Here is a 15,763-nt window from a genome sequence, read left to right on the forward strand (position 1 = left end):
TAAACACATTTAACACGTCAGGAATAAGCGAGGCTTAAACATATATTCTCAACAATAAAAATAGTTTTACTTTTACTCAGAGCAGTAGCGCTCACTATTTTTTAAATGGTTAACATATTTTTATCTTTTCAACACCACAGAACACATGCTGCAACACATGGGTGTTCCCCTCATAAGTCATTGTCTCTTATTGTAGACTGGATTTTATTCTGCAAATTATCTTGTCAGGGTGTAATTAATAGTTTTCTATTTCAGCTAAAAGCCGTTCCCCACCCAATTTTAGTACGTTCACTGCAACTGTTGGTATGATTATTTTTTACAAGCTGACTCACTGTTTTAACAATACGTTGTTTAACAATATAAGTTTAAAGTTAATAGGCTACCTGGTAAGAACCAACATACATCACAGCCTTAACAAAACAGGCGTGTCTTTTTAATAGCAAAGTCTTCTTTCATGCTAATTTGCACCGTACAAAAACCTACAAAAGTTGGAACAATAACTAACAATTAAAGAATTAAACAATTAAATGGTTTGAAAACTAAAGGTAATCAATCAGTTTAAAAATAATGGTAACATTTTACAATAAGGTTCATTAGTTAACATGAACTAATAATGAGATGCACTTATACAGCATTTATTATTCTTTGTTAATGTTAATTTCAGCATTTAATAAAACATTAAAATCTTGTTAACATTAGTTAATACACTGTGAACTAACGAACTAACAATGAACAACTGTATTTTCATGAAGATTAGTAAATACAGTAACAAATGTATTGCTTATGGTTAGTTTAATACATTAACTAATGTTTAAGTAATCAACCTTACTGTAAAGTGTAAATAATAATAATAATTTATTTTCTAGTTTTAAAAGTAGATTCTTGTCTCCAATATGACGCAATATCCGGTTGTTTGATTCAGCACTGTCCAAAAAACAACTCGGCAAATGAAGTAATGCATAAAACCAAACGAGCTGGGTCAAAATTACCTAGAAATGGTCCTTTTTAACCCAGCATTTTTTAGAGAGTTAGAAAAAGTCCACCTTCTTAGTTCCAAGAACCACTGTCCCTCATAAATATAACATACAACAAAAATGTCTGTCTCCATAACCTAAGTAGTCTATTAACCAAGTATTCAAATGTCATTCCATAAGGACCTCATCCAGAGTCAAGGAAGCATGTTAGCATATAGAACACTTGGCCATGAAATGTAATTATTGTTTTATTTTCAAAGTTCTGTATTCAGACAAGTACATACAAAATGTTAAACTGATCACTTAGTATGCAAGATCTACACACTCAACACCCACATTCAAGACAAACGTAGCAAAATCCCATTTGTTCATAATAAACAATCAGCTTCAAAGAGAAAAGTATTTACATGTAGTTAAACTTTAACAAGAGTATGTACAGTACCTTTTGATCCATCAGAGTTCCCTTCATAAGTGAAGGACATGTACAAAGGGAACTTGAGAACTTTTAAGCGTTTATAACAATGTGGTCGCTAAGCTGCATACAGAGCTCAAGACGGGTCTCACTGGTATTACAAAAGCAAATGCTACGATGTCCGCAACAAATACAAATTTGTTCTTGGGAAAAGAAAGGGATTGTTTTGAAGTTTCAAAATGTTCTACATATTACAATTTCTACAATTTATTTTCAACTGTTATTATCAACTGAAATACAAATTTGGCACACATGGTCAAATAAGGCTCTTGTGAGCTTATTTTTCACATTCATCACAGTCTTTTTTTCTGTCATACAAAGAGCCGAAATGTCAAACAGTCGACTGATCTGAGTGCTACTTTTTTACAGTCTCATAAAGATTTGTATCCATGGAGATCCATGAGAACAGCAAACATTAGGGTTACTACTTTATATATATATATATAGTAGCATCTTACCCAAAAGCAAACAAGTTTTTGTGAGTGGAAAATTCCATATAAATAGTATTGTGTTGTCTAAAATGAACAATTAACTATTACTTTGGAATTAATAAATCAAACTTTACATTTCAAGTTATTAGGAAGACTCTTACTAGGAAGATTTTCAAATTTAGTCAGACAAAGTGGATGGAGGTCAAGTATAAAATTCATAGCATCTTTTCACATTAATCTACAGACATACAAAAGCATACAAAACATATGTACAGTAGTATACATCCTGTTGGAGCTCTGTTGTGATGTCCAGTCCTCTTCATGAGTGCTGGTATAAGGCAAAGCTTTCATTAGTTTGATCTTCGTATGTGTATGACTGTGAAATATTTAGAACAATAAAACTGTTATAAACATTGAAAAATTAAGGATGTAAAGTCCGTTAGTTTTGGTGGCGCTTCATGTGCAGTGCCAGGTGGTCTGAACGAGAGAAGCAGCGACTGCAGGCAACACATTTGAAGGGTTTTGCACCGGTGTGTTTGCGGTAATGCCGCGTCAGTTCATCTGAGCGGGCAAAACGCCAGTCACATCCTTCCCAGCTGCACCGGTATGGCTTCTCACCTACAAAAACGAAAACAAAAAAAATTAAATCACATTGATTTAGCAAACAACCTTCATTTATTTTATTTCAAGGCATGTTTCAAGGTCCAGGCTCATACAAAGTCCAGCTTGAACATGTTTGAACACACAATGTGTATTGTGACATTTTTAAATGGCAGTTATAGAGGAATTAGACATGCATGTGCTTGTGGTTTGGAGAGTAATACAACTCCTATGTGTAAACACGGAAGTCATTTCCATGGCGCTTAACACACTGATAACATCTGACATTGTGAGGTTTGCCACAGCACTAAATCCTGAAAAGCCATGTTCAGTGTGAAGCGATAATGGTCATTCAACACATGTGGCCCCATTTTTGATATTACCACTACAAAATTCACACCAAATAACTTATACATACACACGTTATTAGACTATTTTTATTTTATGTTTGTGTATGATGGAAAGAAAAAAGGGAAAGTAAAAGAAAATGAGAGAGAGAGCAATATAATTGTTTATTATATATATATATATATTTAATGTAATTTAAATCCCATATACATTGCATTATTTGTATCTTTAAAAAAAATAATTAATCTATACATACACTACAATTCAAATGCAAGATTTTTTTTTTTTTTTTAAATGGTTTTCTCTCATGCTCATCACGGCTGAATTTATTTGATCAAAAATACAGTAAAACGTTAACATTGTGACATATTACAATTTAAAAAAAAAATCTATTTGAATTTATTTAAATGTAATTTATTTATGTGATGGTAAAGCTGAATTTTCAGCATCATTACTCCAGTCTTCAGTGTCACATGATCTTTCAGAAATCATTCTACAGTAATATGCTTTATTAGAATGTATTATTATTAACGATGTTATGATGTAACAATGTGAAACAGTTTTTTTCTGCATAATGTTTCTGTGGAAACAGTTTATATTTGTCAAGGTTCTTAAGGACTTTATTTTAAATAGAAATATTTTGTAACATTAAAAATGCCTTTACTTCTCACTTTTGATCAATTTAAAGCATCCTTGCTGAATAAAAATTATTCTCAAAACACAACAAAACAAAACAAAACAAAAACCTACATAAATTACATTTTAATGTATTGCAGTTTCTTATATAAACATCACCAGCCAGTTTTATTAACTTGCCAAATATATTTTTACCTTTCATTTGAAACCTGATTATAGTCCAATAACCACTAGTTTTCTATTGTTTATCTCAAACAATAACATCAAACAATAATTGTTGTTCTGAAATATCATGTTGCATTTCAGCTACTAACTTTGCCACAGTGAAACTACACAGCTCTCAGATATGGGAAATAACTGAAGAGAGCACAAATTTAGCTCTTTGACTAGCTATTTGAATAGTTCTGAAAGCTGGCTCTTTAAGCTTAGCGCTCATCCCTCCCCTTTTTCTATACATGAAACCAGAATTCAAAAGGAGATAAACAAATGCCCTCCTGACAAAAGACTCCAATAGCTCAGGGTCTTGAACAAGGTAATACCCCCCATCAAACACTTCAGCTTGTGGAATCTGTTTAAAGGCCAACAAGCTCAGACAACAGAGATATTATTTGGTTAGCTGGAGGTTGTGCAATGGCTAATTTGTTATCACTAAAGCATTTTACTGCACACACACAACCATTATAAAAACATAAAAATGTGTAAGTTGAATATGGCAAACCACCTAAATCGACATCAAAACAATGTTAAGAACAACAACAAAAAATAATTTTAGCATTAATCGGATTCAGTTAAAGACAATAACACTAATATCATCACTAATATTCACCACACTCACAGGAATAGCCATACAATCACCATTGTAATGTGTTTATCAGTGGCTTCTGTTTGAGGAAGGTGGGCAACAAGTTCCATTACTAAGAAAATACAGGGCTTTCACAAACGCACCAGTTGCCCTCAAAGTAATTAGGGTACGTTTACACCAGAAAGATGTACTAAAAACGGAAAGTTTTTCCTTTTTGCTTTTCACGTACAACGTTGCCAAAACAATACCTGTTCACACGGATTCATGAAAATGTTAACACAATAATGGTATTATTTTTTAAAAACGTGCACTTTGAAACCCGTTTTCGAAATGTTGTTTTCAGGCCCCAAAACGCTGTTGTCATCTAAATGAACAGCCGAAACACATAAAAAAGTTTTCAGCTTTTAGTTGAGAACAGTGTAATATAAACCGCTCCTTAGTCAAAAAATTATCACAAGCATTGTGAAAGCTGTTTAGCTAGCATTTCATATACAAGATGAGGCTGCTAGAATTCCTGTGAAGCAAGTTTTTTTTTTTGAAGACCTATTAGCATAACCTAAGCTAACTGCTTAGATTACTACTTAGGTTTTGCAGGCTTGTATTTAATTGCTTTGTCAGTGCACATCTAGTACATCCTGACATCCTTATTTTGATCTAATGAAAAGAACATATCATTCCTGAAGACATCAAAATTACACGTGTTATTGACCTGTTCTAACTTTCATCTGTCAGCACAGAATGTTCTAGAGCTCTTAACTGTTGTTTGACAGCTTTCAGTGTGGCAGGATCTTTCCCAACCCCCAACATCTTTTGAAATACAACTCCACACCATGTCCACCTGAGGAATGACAACCTGACCTGTGACAACATAAACATACCATGCTGATGGACAGAGGGTGAAATATCCCAGGCTCTTTGGAAAAACGTGCCTTTGGCGACATTTCTTCAAAATGATTTCCTAAACAGATAAAAGTGAATCTAGCAATATTTTATTACTTTGGTTGTTCAAAAATTAAATGTCCAGTGAGCAGTGTGAAAAGGTTAATATTACATTTGGAAATAATGTGAAAATACTATTAAATATATAAATAGTTCTGACTACAAATTCTGATCAGATGCACTGTGTCACTCACTCAAGTTGCTGTGCTGCTGGGCAACCATTAAGAGCCTACAGGCTATTCAAAGTAAACTTTTCTTCTGTCAGATAATTTATTTTGATTTTTATTATGTGGGCTGTGAAATTAATATCAGTTTAGTGGAATTAATTGTTTATAAAATAACCTTAAAAATTAAATTAAAAATCTCAAAATGCATTTTTAAAAATTGATGTCATCTTAAAAAAGTGATATGTGGTAAATAATGTTCTCTTTAAATTACCTTTATTTAGGGATTTTTCTCAGCAAATATTTACATATACGAATAACTGCAATTAATTTACTAATATTATTAATCATGCAATTATTTGATATTTTTAAATCATTATAATACATTTTATTATATTACAATACATTTTATAATACAAATTATTATAATACATTTAACTATTTATTAAATATTGGTGTCTTTTACTATAGTGCAAAAAGCCACTCAAGGCCATGTTTTACAATTTCATGGTAAATTTAGTAGAATTATTATTATTATTTAAAGAACCTATTAAAAAATTTAGAAATTAAAAATCTCAAAACACATTTTTAAAAACTGAATTGTTCATGGTCTGAGAAAAAAAACCCAGTGAGATGCGACATATTCAATGATTTTGTTTGCCAAAATAATGCAATAAACCATGTTTTTAAAATATTTAAGGTGGTTTTAGGCACTCTGATTTGTGTCATGCATAGGATTGACCCTTAACTGTAGTAAAATCTCTGTTAGGCATAATCTCAAGTGGCTAAGTGCTTTAGTTTCATCCATGCTAATACTTGTTGCACTGCTGCAACACCTACTCAATTTCCTAACATACCACATGGGAATATGTTTCGTATTAGCTTAAACAGAATTACGAAGATACCTCTAGGGCACCAGTGAGTGAGAGTACAACAATAATGATACCTCAGGCTACAGGGAATCCCTCTACATTCACAGGTGACCACCCCGAAATGTTTAGAAAAGAAAAAAAAGAAGAAGAGGTAACAATGTGGAAAAGGTGCTTTTATCAGCTTAACATAATGTAAAAAAAAATGCACCGATTGGTGTTGGGAGGGAAGATTTCGGTTTCATTCTAAAGTGTGCTGGGTTTGCAGTGGGTTTCATCTTACACAGAGCTGAACACACGAAAAACTGCCAAGTTCTTCTCTCCCGGCGGCTCACTCCTCCCCCCGAACACAGACAGAAAAAGCAAGAGGAACAGGTTTTTCCTCCACCACTTGCCGATTTCCCCCTCGGGAAAGCATGCAGGGCTTGTACAGGCATGCAGACACAATGTGTATAAAAGCATGAAAAGAGTCAATTAATCTCTCCCTCCACCATGTTCTCTGTTTTTCCACATCGCTGCATTTGTAGGCTGTCATCTTCTCTGAAGCGGTTGCTGCATTTGTAGCTTTTGTTGTTGATGGTACATTGCATCTGCTAACAACTACTTCTAACTTTAGAAAAATGGTTAACCGCCTTCATGTTATTCCAAACCTGTATGATGAAGTCATTCTTTAACATGCAGTTACAATTAATAAAAGTATACAAAGGTGATTCAAAAGACCTATGAATCACTATATCCAACCAAGTCTTCTGAAGGCATATGACTGCTTTGTGTGAGAAACAGACCAAATGTAAAGCATTATTCACTGATAATTTTCCCTTCCCCCCTACTGCTGATTGTCAACCGATGCAATGGCATCACTAGCTAAGTTTACATGCACCCAAATAATCTGTTTATAATCAGATTAAGCACCCCAATCGATCTGATTGAGTTTGATACGAATGAAATTCTGATTCGATTGAAAAGGATGGTGAAGACCTGACATAATCTGATCAATAGGAAAAATATACGCATGTGGTGCAGTAAGCAATTTCTGAGAATCACTGTTGAATACTGTTGATATTTTAAATCAACCCAAACAAACACACCCCTCCCTTCATTGCTCTGCCCCCAAAATGCACAAACACGCAATGCAAGAGTAGATGTCTCTTTATCATGGCAGAAACAAAGCAAAATAAAGCTAAGCAAAAAATAAAGCAAAGATGACGAACAAACAAGGAAGAACAAAATATGAGTATACAGTACACGAGTATATACAAGCAAGAGTTCATTGTTCGTTATCAGCACACACTCAAAACCAATGTTACTCATGTATGGAGCACACACAACACAACCTCAGCGTCTGGTTTCAGGCCTTCCCGCTTAGGTCTCTCCAGTGCTGGAAAGCTTTTGTAATATTAAAGCTCTTGCCTGATCACAACTCTTCTTTTTCCAGTGATATTCCTCTGACCTTTTCTCTTTTGTAATGTCTCTCAGCTATCTCTCAGCTATATCAATCTTTCTTCAAATTTCCCACTCGCTCACTCTCTCTATTCCATCATGAGTGTATACGCCCCCTACTGCTGGGGGCTACAAGTTTGTTGTGGTGCTCGGTTTGATCAACTTTCAACAGTATTTTTAAATTGCTTACTGCACCTTTACATTTTTTTACATGCACAGTGCCGTTATGCGTATGCTTGCATGTTTATGTCTGTATGTTTATGAACTGGTCAGTGGAGGAGACTGAATATTTACTAAATATTTGCTAAAACATTCTTCTGACATATGTCAGCTTTCTTTTTATCAAGGTAAAAATTACAATTATTCTTGCAGTAAGGTTCTCAGGTTCTGAGCACAGGTTCTGAGTAATGCACATGTAAACAAATATGTGAATCGGATTGAATTGTTTAGGGTTCATATAAACAGAACTTTTAGAATCTGAAATTAAATTAGATTCATATTAAAAAAATCGGCAAGGTCGGATGTCAAGATTACGACTTACATTTTGTTTGTTCCTCACACAAAGCAATTGTATGACTTCAGAAGACTTGTGGGATACTTTTAAAATCCTCAGTCTCCATTCATTGTAATTACATGGAAAAGTTCTTCAATTTCTCATTTCTCTGTGTTCCGCAGAAGAAAGAAAATCATATGTCCTTGAAACGACATGAGGGTGAATAAACAATTAATTAATTTTTTATTTTTGGGTGCCTGTGAAAGAGTGTGATTTGGTTTCTTACCTGTATGAGTCCTTTGGTGTGCTTTCAAGTGAGAGCTCTTTGTGTAAACTTTAGTGCATCCTGGTACAAAGAAAATTGCCCAAAGGTTAGTTGACAAAAGTCCCTGATAATCTCTGCTCATCTTCAGGAAGGCATGGCATATCATGTAATCCAAAATTATTTACTGCAATGGCACACTAACCTGGGAAGTCACAATGATGAATTCTTCTCTTCTCCAGCTCAGGGTTGTTCCGTCGGTTGTATCTGGGCCCCGTGAGGACGCCCTGACCATGAGCCATTAGCATGGAGTGAGGGGTCATCTGTCCAACCTTCATTCCGATTCTAGCCTGGTACGGTGGGGGAAGGGGAACTGAGGTAATAAGCTCTGCCTGGTTCTCTGGACTGCCGGGCTGGGAGTTGGGGGGCGATGGAGGCAAACTGTGCGGCTGGGGTGAAACGTAGTATGGCTCGGGCATGACAAATTCACCAGATTGCGCTGTCAAGGCCACAGTGTTCAGGTTGAGCATGGTCCTGCCGGATGAGCCATTCATTGATTGACTCTGGGAAAAGGTCATCGTGGTGAGGTCACTGCTGCTGACGGGCATCTGGTAGACTGATGGCTGCTGAGGGCCAATGTGGAGCTCATCTGTGACAGACATGTCAGGTTTGATGAAGAGGCTGTTGACTGTCTGGGGCACACTGAAGACGGAGGTGAATTCGGGAAGCGTCTGAATGCTGCAAGGTTCGTCCACACCTGGCTCAGTTTTGATCTGATGCACCGGAGGTTTGTTTGGACGGTAAAGGCCAGTGCGAAGATGTGTGGTATTGGGCAGGATAACGTTGATGTTGAGACTGTAAGGGGCAGGCTTCTCATCTGCAAAATACTCATCCACCACTGAGGCACTTTCCCGACGGTACTTCTTATCCATCATGTTTGGGGAAAGCAGCGGGCCGCTCTGGGGCAGATATTTATCCATCTCCATCCGTGTCTGAAATTAACAGAAGATGATTATGATACGGTACACTATTAGAAATAAAAGTACTTAATTGGCATCGATGATTCCATGAAGAACCTTCACCATTCATGGAATCTTTCCATTGCACAAAAGGTTCTTTAGATTAAAAAATGGTTCTATAAACCATTACAGAACCATAACCATAACTGTCATAAACCATAACTGTTCACTGAAAGGTTTTTTGGGGCACCCAAAAATGGTTCTTCTATGGCATCACTGCAAAACCCCCCTTTTGGAACCTTTATTTTTTAAGAGAAAGTCCGTTTTAATATAAATCATTGGCCATAACCAGATGTACAGAAATCCAGACTGACAATTGACAGGAAATTGATTTTGAGTGTATTTTTATTTTTATTTAAATGAAGTTTATTTAATTTAGCACTCTAATAAATTAAATTACATTAAAATTGTTAAAAAAAAGAAAGAAAAAAAAAGCCAAAAAAGTCCATAGTGTCTGCAAAAAAAATCTAATTTATTTAATTTTCATTATATATAGAAGATGAAAAAATCCCAAAAAAATCTAATTATTTTAAGTTGTATAACAAGACCTGAATTTAAATTGAAATCCAAATTATTATTATTATTTGTAAAGGATAAATTTAATTGCATGAAAAAGTTTTCCTCAATTTAATTAAGTTTATTGAATGATTTTATTTATTTATTTATTTATTTTTTGAGTGCATGCAGTCCAGGTAGTTAGACTTTGTGTGTGTGTTTGTAGGTAATTGGATTAGCTGGCATCAAACTGAGATGTCTGTTCTGCCATTTTACTCCTTTCACTTCACCACAGCTGTTCAAAAAGATTATATTTGAGAGAGGAGATTTGGCAAGAATATACTGTTATTGTCTTTCACATTAGATGAAGTTTATTTATTTTCGCAGTGCCTGGTACAAGCAGTCTGAGATCATTCCCCGCTTTATCCATGCACAAAAAGCCAAGAGGTCTGCATAGTGCTCCAATGCAGCACAGAGTAAACAGAAACCTCATAGGTGTGGCGGTCATGAAGACACAAAGCAAAACCAAAACAGTGACATGTGATATAGCAAGAGGAGATATGGGCACAAACAATGTACAAAAATAGAACTCTAAAAACGAGTGCACCCTGGAGAGCCATTCAGGTACAACGGTGCTTTAAACCCCTGAGACTGATAAATGAGGGCATTTTTGCGATAATAAAGAACCAGATTTACCAAACCAGTCAATTGGCAAGTCAAATGTGTGATGATGAAATGGTTAGCACATGCAAAAACCTGAACAGCCTAAATACAGTCAAAGTTTTCTACAGTCCATAGTGTCTGAAGCGTGTGTTGACCAAAATAAACCCCTAAAATAACCAATAAAGGGTCTGAGACCCTTTCTTCTAAAGCTTCTATTATTTCTAATACACATATTTCATAACAAATTATGTTTATATTATTTTATATACACACAAAAAAATGAACACAAATTTCAGAAGTATTATTAATGTTGTCTTTTTGCTTTAATGACAGCAGCACTCAAGCTTCATGTGCCAAGTTCTTCTAAACGTACTCTTTGTATTCATGTTGGTTTCATATGGTTTTAAAAAACTTATTTTCATAAAACGTATTTTCAAGGAACATTTCATTTCAGTGACTCTAAAATGCCATGTCACCATACCCATCACATAAAGAGTAATAACATATTTTCCTTGAATACATATGAATGTATATAATCTTTATGTTACGTTTCTTTTTTGTTTAAGATTTTAAAAGAGAAACTTTTTTCTCTATATCTTGCTTTTTAACCAACCTGATCTCACGGCAATTTTTACGTATTTTACGAGGTGGCTAATTCGTATGAATTCATATCACTGAACTACCCCGCCCCTAAACCTACTCCTCACTGTGGTTTAGACAAATTGTATGAATTCGTACGAGTGAGGTTGTACGAATTCGTACAAATTAGCCACCTCTTAAAATACCTACGAATTGGTCGTGAGATAGCTTTGTTTTTAACTCATTAATACAATTTTGATTATGAAAATACAATTTAAATTATGGAGTAGTTACACCACATGATATTATCCGTATTTATATATTAATAAAGGAGTTTTGTTAACAATACATGATTATGCTAAACTACTTAAAGTTTTCTTTTTTATTCTTTTAATGTGAGAAGACCCCACATTAAATACGCAATTGCCTTTACTGTTGTCCTCACTGCAATCATTATATTTGACAATAAATATTTAAAAAGCACTGCAATGTCCAGCTGTCTGATGTGGCAGCTATGTCAACAAAAAGACATGTATTGTCAAAATGCATTTCCTTGGCAACCCAATGATGTGGTTTAATGTACAAATATCTTCATCCTTTCAGGTAACTCATACCCTAACGTGTGAGGTCATGTACTCTCAGGGAATGTACAATGAATGATGACTCTTCTGCAGCTTTTCATATAGCTGTGGATGAGCCATTTATTGCAGACAATTCAGTGTTAACGTCAACAATTCCACCTTCCACATTCATCATCAGGCCAGCGTTGGAAAGTTAAAACCATAGCTTTCGATTTATCTCCAGACCTGGCAAGCGTACTGCCCCTGCTCTTAGTCCTGGGCACAAACGGGCCTTGTGTTGTGGTGGCAATGGCAGAGGGGCAAGTGCACTTGGCCATGGCCTCGGTTGGCCTTAGAGACCTGGTTCTGTTCACTGGGTTTGTGTGAGGAGAATGAACAGCAGCTGAACCCTGGCCCAAGAACTGAGTTAATGATTGGAGAACATTTACAACTGCTCAGTTATGTATTTTAGGGAGCGATAACGACTAGGAGCCCAGTTAGACATAAATAATCTTTGAGATAAATAAGATGGAAGTTTCCGTGCTGATCATCATCAATGTTATTTAAAAATGTTCTTAAAAAATATAGCTCACTTTCTGAAAAATTTTAAAGGGAATTCCTTAAGAAGAAAAATTCTGTAATCAGTTCTCTCAGCCACATGCTGTTTAAAAATTGTATGACTTTTTTCCTTCAGAAGAACACAAAAAAGACACTATGAAAAAAGCTTTGTTTATACAATGAAAGTTGGTGGGGCCCAAATCAACATTTCACTGTATAGATCAAACACACACACACACACACACACACACACACACACACACACACACACACACACACACACACACACACATGTTTGTTTTTGTGAATTGTGGGGACTTTCCATAGACTTCAATGCATTTTACACTGAACAAACTGTACATTCTATCCCCCTACCCTGCCCCTACCCCTAAACCTAACCCTCACAGGAAACTGTGCAAACTTTTACTTTTTCACAAAAACTCATTCTATATGATTTATAAACCCATTTACATTGTGGGGACCGCTGGCTGGTCCCCACGATGTAGGTGAACTCAGGTTTATATTACATCATGGGGACATTTGGTCCCCACAATGTAATATAAACAAAAGCACACACACACACACACACACACACACACACACACACACACACACACACACACACACACACACACACACACACACACACACACGCGATTTTTTAAGACATTTTTCTTTCACAGAATGACATTAGGGTGAGTAAATGATGACAGAATTTACATTTTTGGCTGAAATATGCCTTTAGGGATGTGTGCTTGTGGATTATTAAACCATCAAAAATCCTGTCCATTAAAAAAAAAGCCTTATTTGTTCCCAAACACATAAAGTGCAGAGGCCTCAGAAACCTGGACAGTACGTGTCATTCTCAAAGTTTCGCAGCCTATTACAGAGTCCAAGTAGCTGGTTAGCCCAAAGACCTTTTTCCAAATTACAACACAAAAGGTCTTTCCCTTCTAAATAATTGCCTTTTATGGCCCAAAAGGAATTCAGAAAGATGGAGATTTCCACAGATCCTAATAAAAGCAGACTGATAGACTTCTTGTCTGTTTACTGGAGCCATAACAGCACAAATCATCAGAGGGCAGAAGCAAGAGAAAACAAAACCTTTGAGACGAAAATAATGTTTTATGGCTTTGGGGGAAATAGATAACAGTTGTTTTGGCTTTTCAGGCCCATGACTAGTGAAGGAACCATCTTGGCTGCTCTTCACAGCAGTGAATATGACTAGTGACTTCTGGATTTGATAAATGCTGTGTGGACAGAAAATTAAAGTAAATTACTGCAAGAGAGATGCTTTACACTTATATTACTCAGAGACGGACGTATCTTTTGATTAGATGTGACAAATCAATCAGTAATTAAGATCATCTTAACTTAAAATCATGGCATTGTTGGTTTAGGTAGTATTATAGTAATCTCATTTAATTTAGACTATGATTATGGGTGATTACGACTCCTTTGTATGTACTTTTTCCAACAATTACTTGAATTCTTGAAAGCACATGAGGTCAGCCATGTGCTTCTTGTCACCAACACAATGCAGGTGTCAACAAGGTAACAATGCCAATGTGGAGGCCCAGGCGGTTTCCTTCAGTAAAGCTGACAACCTACATGATTACTGTGGCCATATGAGCTTTAGAAGGAGTGCAACGAGGTCAGCTAAGCCATTGTTTACAATGGTGTTCTAGTTAGGATCCCATATGATCCAGCAGAGCACATTCGGTTTGCCTTTCAGGCCCATTAATTTTCAGATGTCATTGTGGACTCTGAATATGATCATTAAAACAGAAAATACAACATCACAGAACTGCATAGTAGATTCTGATGGCCAAGACCAAAGCCAAAGAGCAAAATATAAAGAAACAGAAGTCTGAAATGAACTCTAAACTTGTGGATTAATCTGAATTTTCTCTGTGAGGAAACTAATACATGAAACTTATCATTAACACAGTCTCAGTGTTAAATTGACACCTTGACTTTCTACATAACTTCAAACAGTGCATTAAAGTTGCTGAGCATTGGGTATTCTTGTACCCCAGTAAAACATCAAGGTAAATGTAAAGGTTTCTTTTTTTTATTATTTTGCTTTCCAATACACTCTACAATACTTAAATTTTACTCTTATAATGAAGGTTATGTTAAGGCCCAAACTTGTGCGTTTACTAGCAAGTTAAGTATTAATGTCATAGTGCCCTTGCAAAGCAAGTTGAGCTCCCATTTATCTGGAATAATATATTCATAATCAAGTATATATTCAAGTCAAGTCATAGTCAAGTATAAGCTACATTATTTATGAGAATAAAATTATGTCAGTGTTTACCGCAAAACCTTTTTTTTTATACTATTTAAAGTAAAAACATTAAGTGCATACTGCGCTGTTGTAAACATATCATAAGACACGATTAAAAATATGACATTAATTGTTATCTGTGTTAATAATAATAATAATAATATTTTTTAATTATTTGTATAAGCAAATCTCATACAAATCCTGCTAAAGGAATAATTGTAAATGCAATGGGAGACAAATAAACAGCAATTCAGTGGCCCCTTATGAGAGGATGTAACATGCACACTGCCACAAGAACAGTTAACACAGCCTAAAAGAGATGCCTGTAATATATTCAATATTTTATCAACAATGTTTCATTATAAAAAAAAACGAACCAAATACTTGCATTGCAGGAAGCCTTATAAATATTATTTCCTATAAGCCTACCGATCAGGTGCTTACACTGCATCTGTTCTATCTTTTTTATTTATTTATTGATGTTTAGACATTGAAATGTGTGTGTTTTCCAGTTAAAGTCTGACACCACAGAGCGCCTGCCATACCTGAGCCATTTCAACAGCGTTTGTTGCGAGTCTAACAGCGGGTTTGACGTCCTCAAATACAGACGAGTCCTCCGGCCCATCCGCGCTACACATCCGCACGGGTTTAAGCTGCGTGAAAACTGCTCTCTCTTCTGAATTCGGAGCGCTAACGGCCAGTCCTACACTTGCCATTTCTATATGCAAATACCGAATATTATATTAAAATCTTGTTCTTAATTACGAATACACATATATGGGACTATTGTAAACGTCCTTGTCGGTACATCCAGACGCGCGGTGTATCCAAAAACCCTCCCTGTGTCACTCAGGTAGCCTTACCTGTTGTAAAGTATCACACAGTAGGCACGTAGTACATGAGTGACTGCTGCCTCAACCATTCAGAGCGAAGGAAATAGCGCCTTCTCCAATCACAAAGCAGGTGGGCTTAGCTTACCTGAGAGGTGTATAACATGGAGGCGTTAGCCTACTTTTCTGCATGTCCATCAAGAAAATTACACTGGTGCTATCGTATTGTAAACAGTTTTTATGTATTTATAATTTTATAATTTTTAAAATCTATCTATGAAAACTTTTTTTTTTTTTTTTTTTTTTTTGTGGAGCCCTGTTTAGTTTACAAACCAAACT

General features: G+C 35.5%; 1 protein-coding gene across 2 annotated transcripts; it reads right to left on the reverse strand.

Moving 5' to 3' along the window:
• Nucleotides 1-1,199: 1,199 nt before the first annotated feature.
• klf5l (Kruppel like factor 5 like) lies at nucleotides 1,200-15,440 on the reverse strand. Of its 2 annotated transcripts, none has more exons than XM_067376096.1 (4): nucleotides 15,140-15,440; nucleotides 8,636-9,422; nucleotides 8,455-8,514; nucleotides 1,200-2,495 (listed from the first exon to the last, which is right to left on the reverse strand). In XM_067376096.1, the coding sequence occupies exons 1-4, from the start codon at nucleotides 15,308-15,310 to the stop codon at nucleotides 2,317-2,319; spliced, it is 1,197 nt and encodes a 398-aa protein (XP_067232197.1). In that variant the 5' UTR covers nucleotides 15,311-15,440; the 3' UTR covers nucleotides 1,200-2,316. The 2 variants fall into 2 exon arrangements, 1 of the variants encoding a protein (XP_067232197.1); XR_010893597.1 differs by having other exon boundaries at nucleotides 2,369-2,495; nucleotides 6,519-8,514.
• Nucleotides 15,441-15,763: the final 323 nt, after the last annotated feature.

This window comes from Chanodichthys erythropterus, chromosome 22 (genome assembly GCF_024489055.1).
Source record: "Chanodichthys erythropterus isolate Z2021 chromosome 22, ASM2448905v1, whole genome shotgun sequence".
Classification (NCBI taxonomy): Eukaryota; Metazoa; Chordata; class Actinopteri; order Cypriniformes; family Xenocyprididae; genus Chanodichthys; species Chanodichthys erythropterus.

Excerpts from the sequence above, each read along its gene's own strand:
- klf5l (XM_067376096.1), bottom strand. The coding sequence starts at position 15,310 with ATGGCAAGTGTAGGACTGGCCGTTAGCGCTCCGAATTCAGAAGAGAGA. Across the intron at positions 8,515-8,635 it reads TCATCATTGTGACTTCCCAG|GATGCACTAAAGTTTACACA; the intron begins GTTAGTGTGCCA and ends TCTTTGTACCAG. Across the intron at positions 2,496-8,454 it reads ACACCAAAGGACTCATACAG|GTGAGAAGCCATACCGGTGC; the intron begins GTAAGAAACCAA and ends TCGTTTTTGTAG.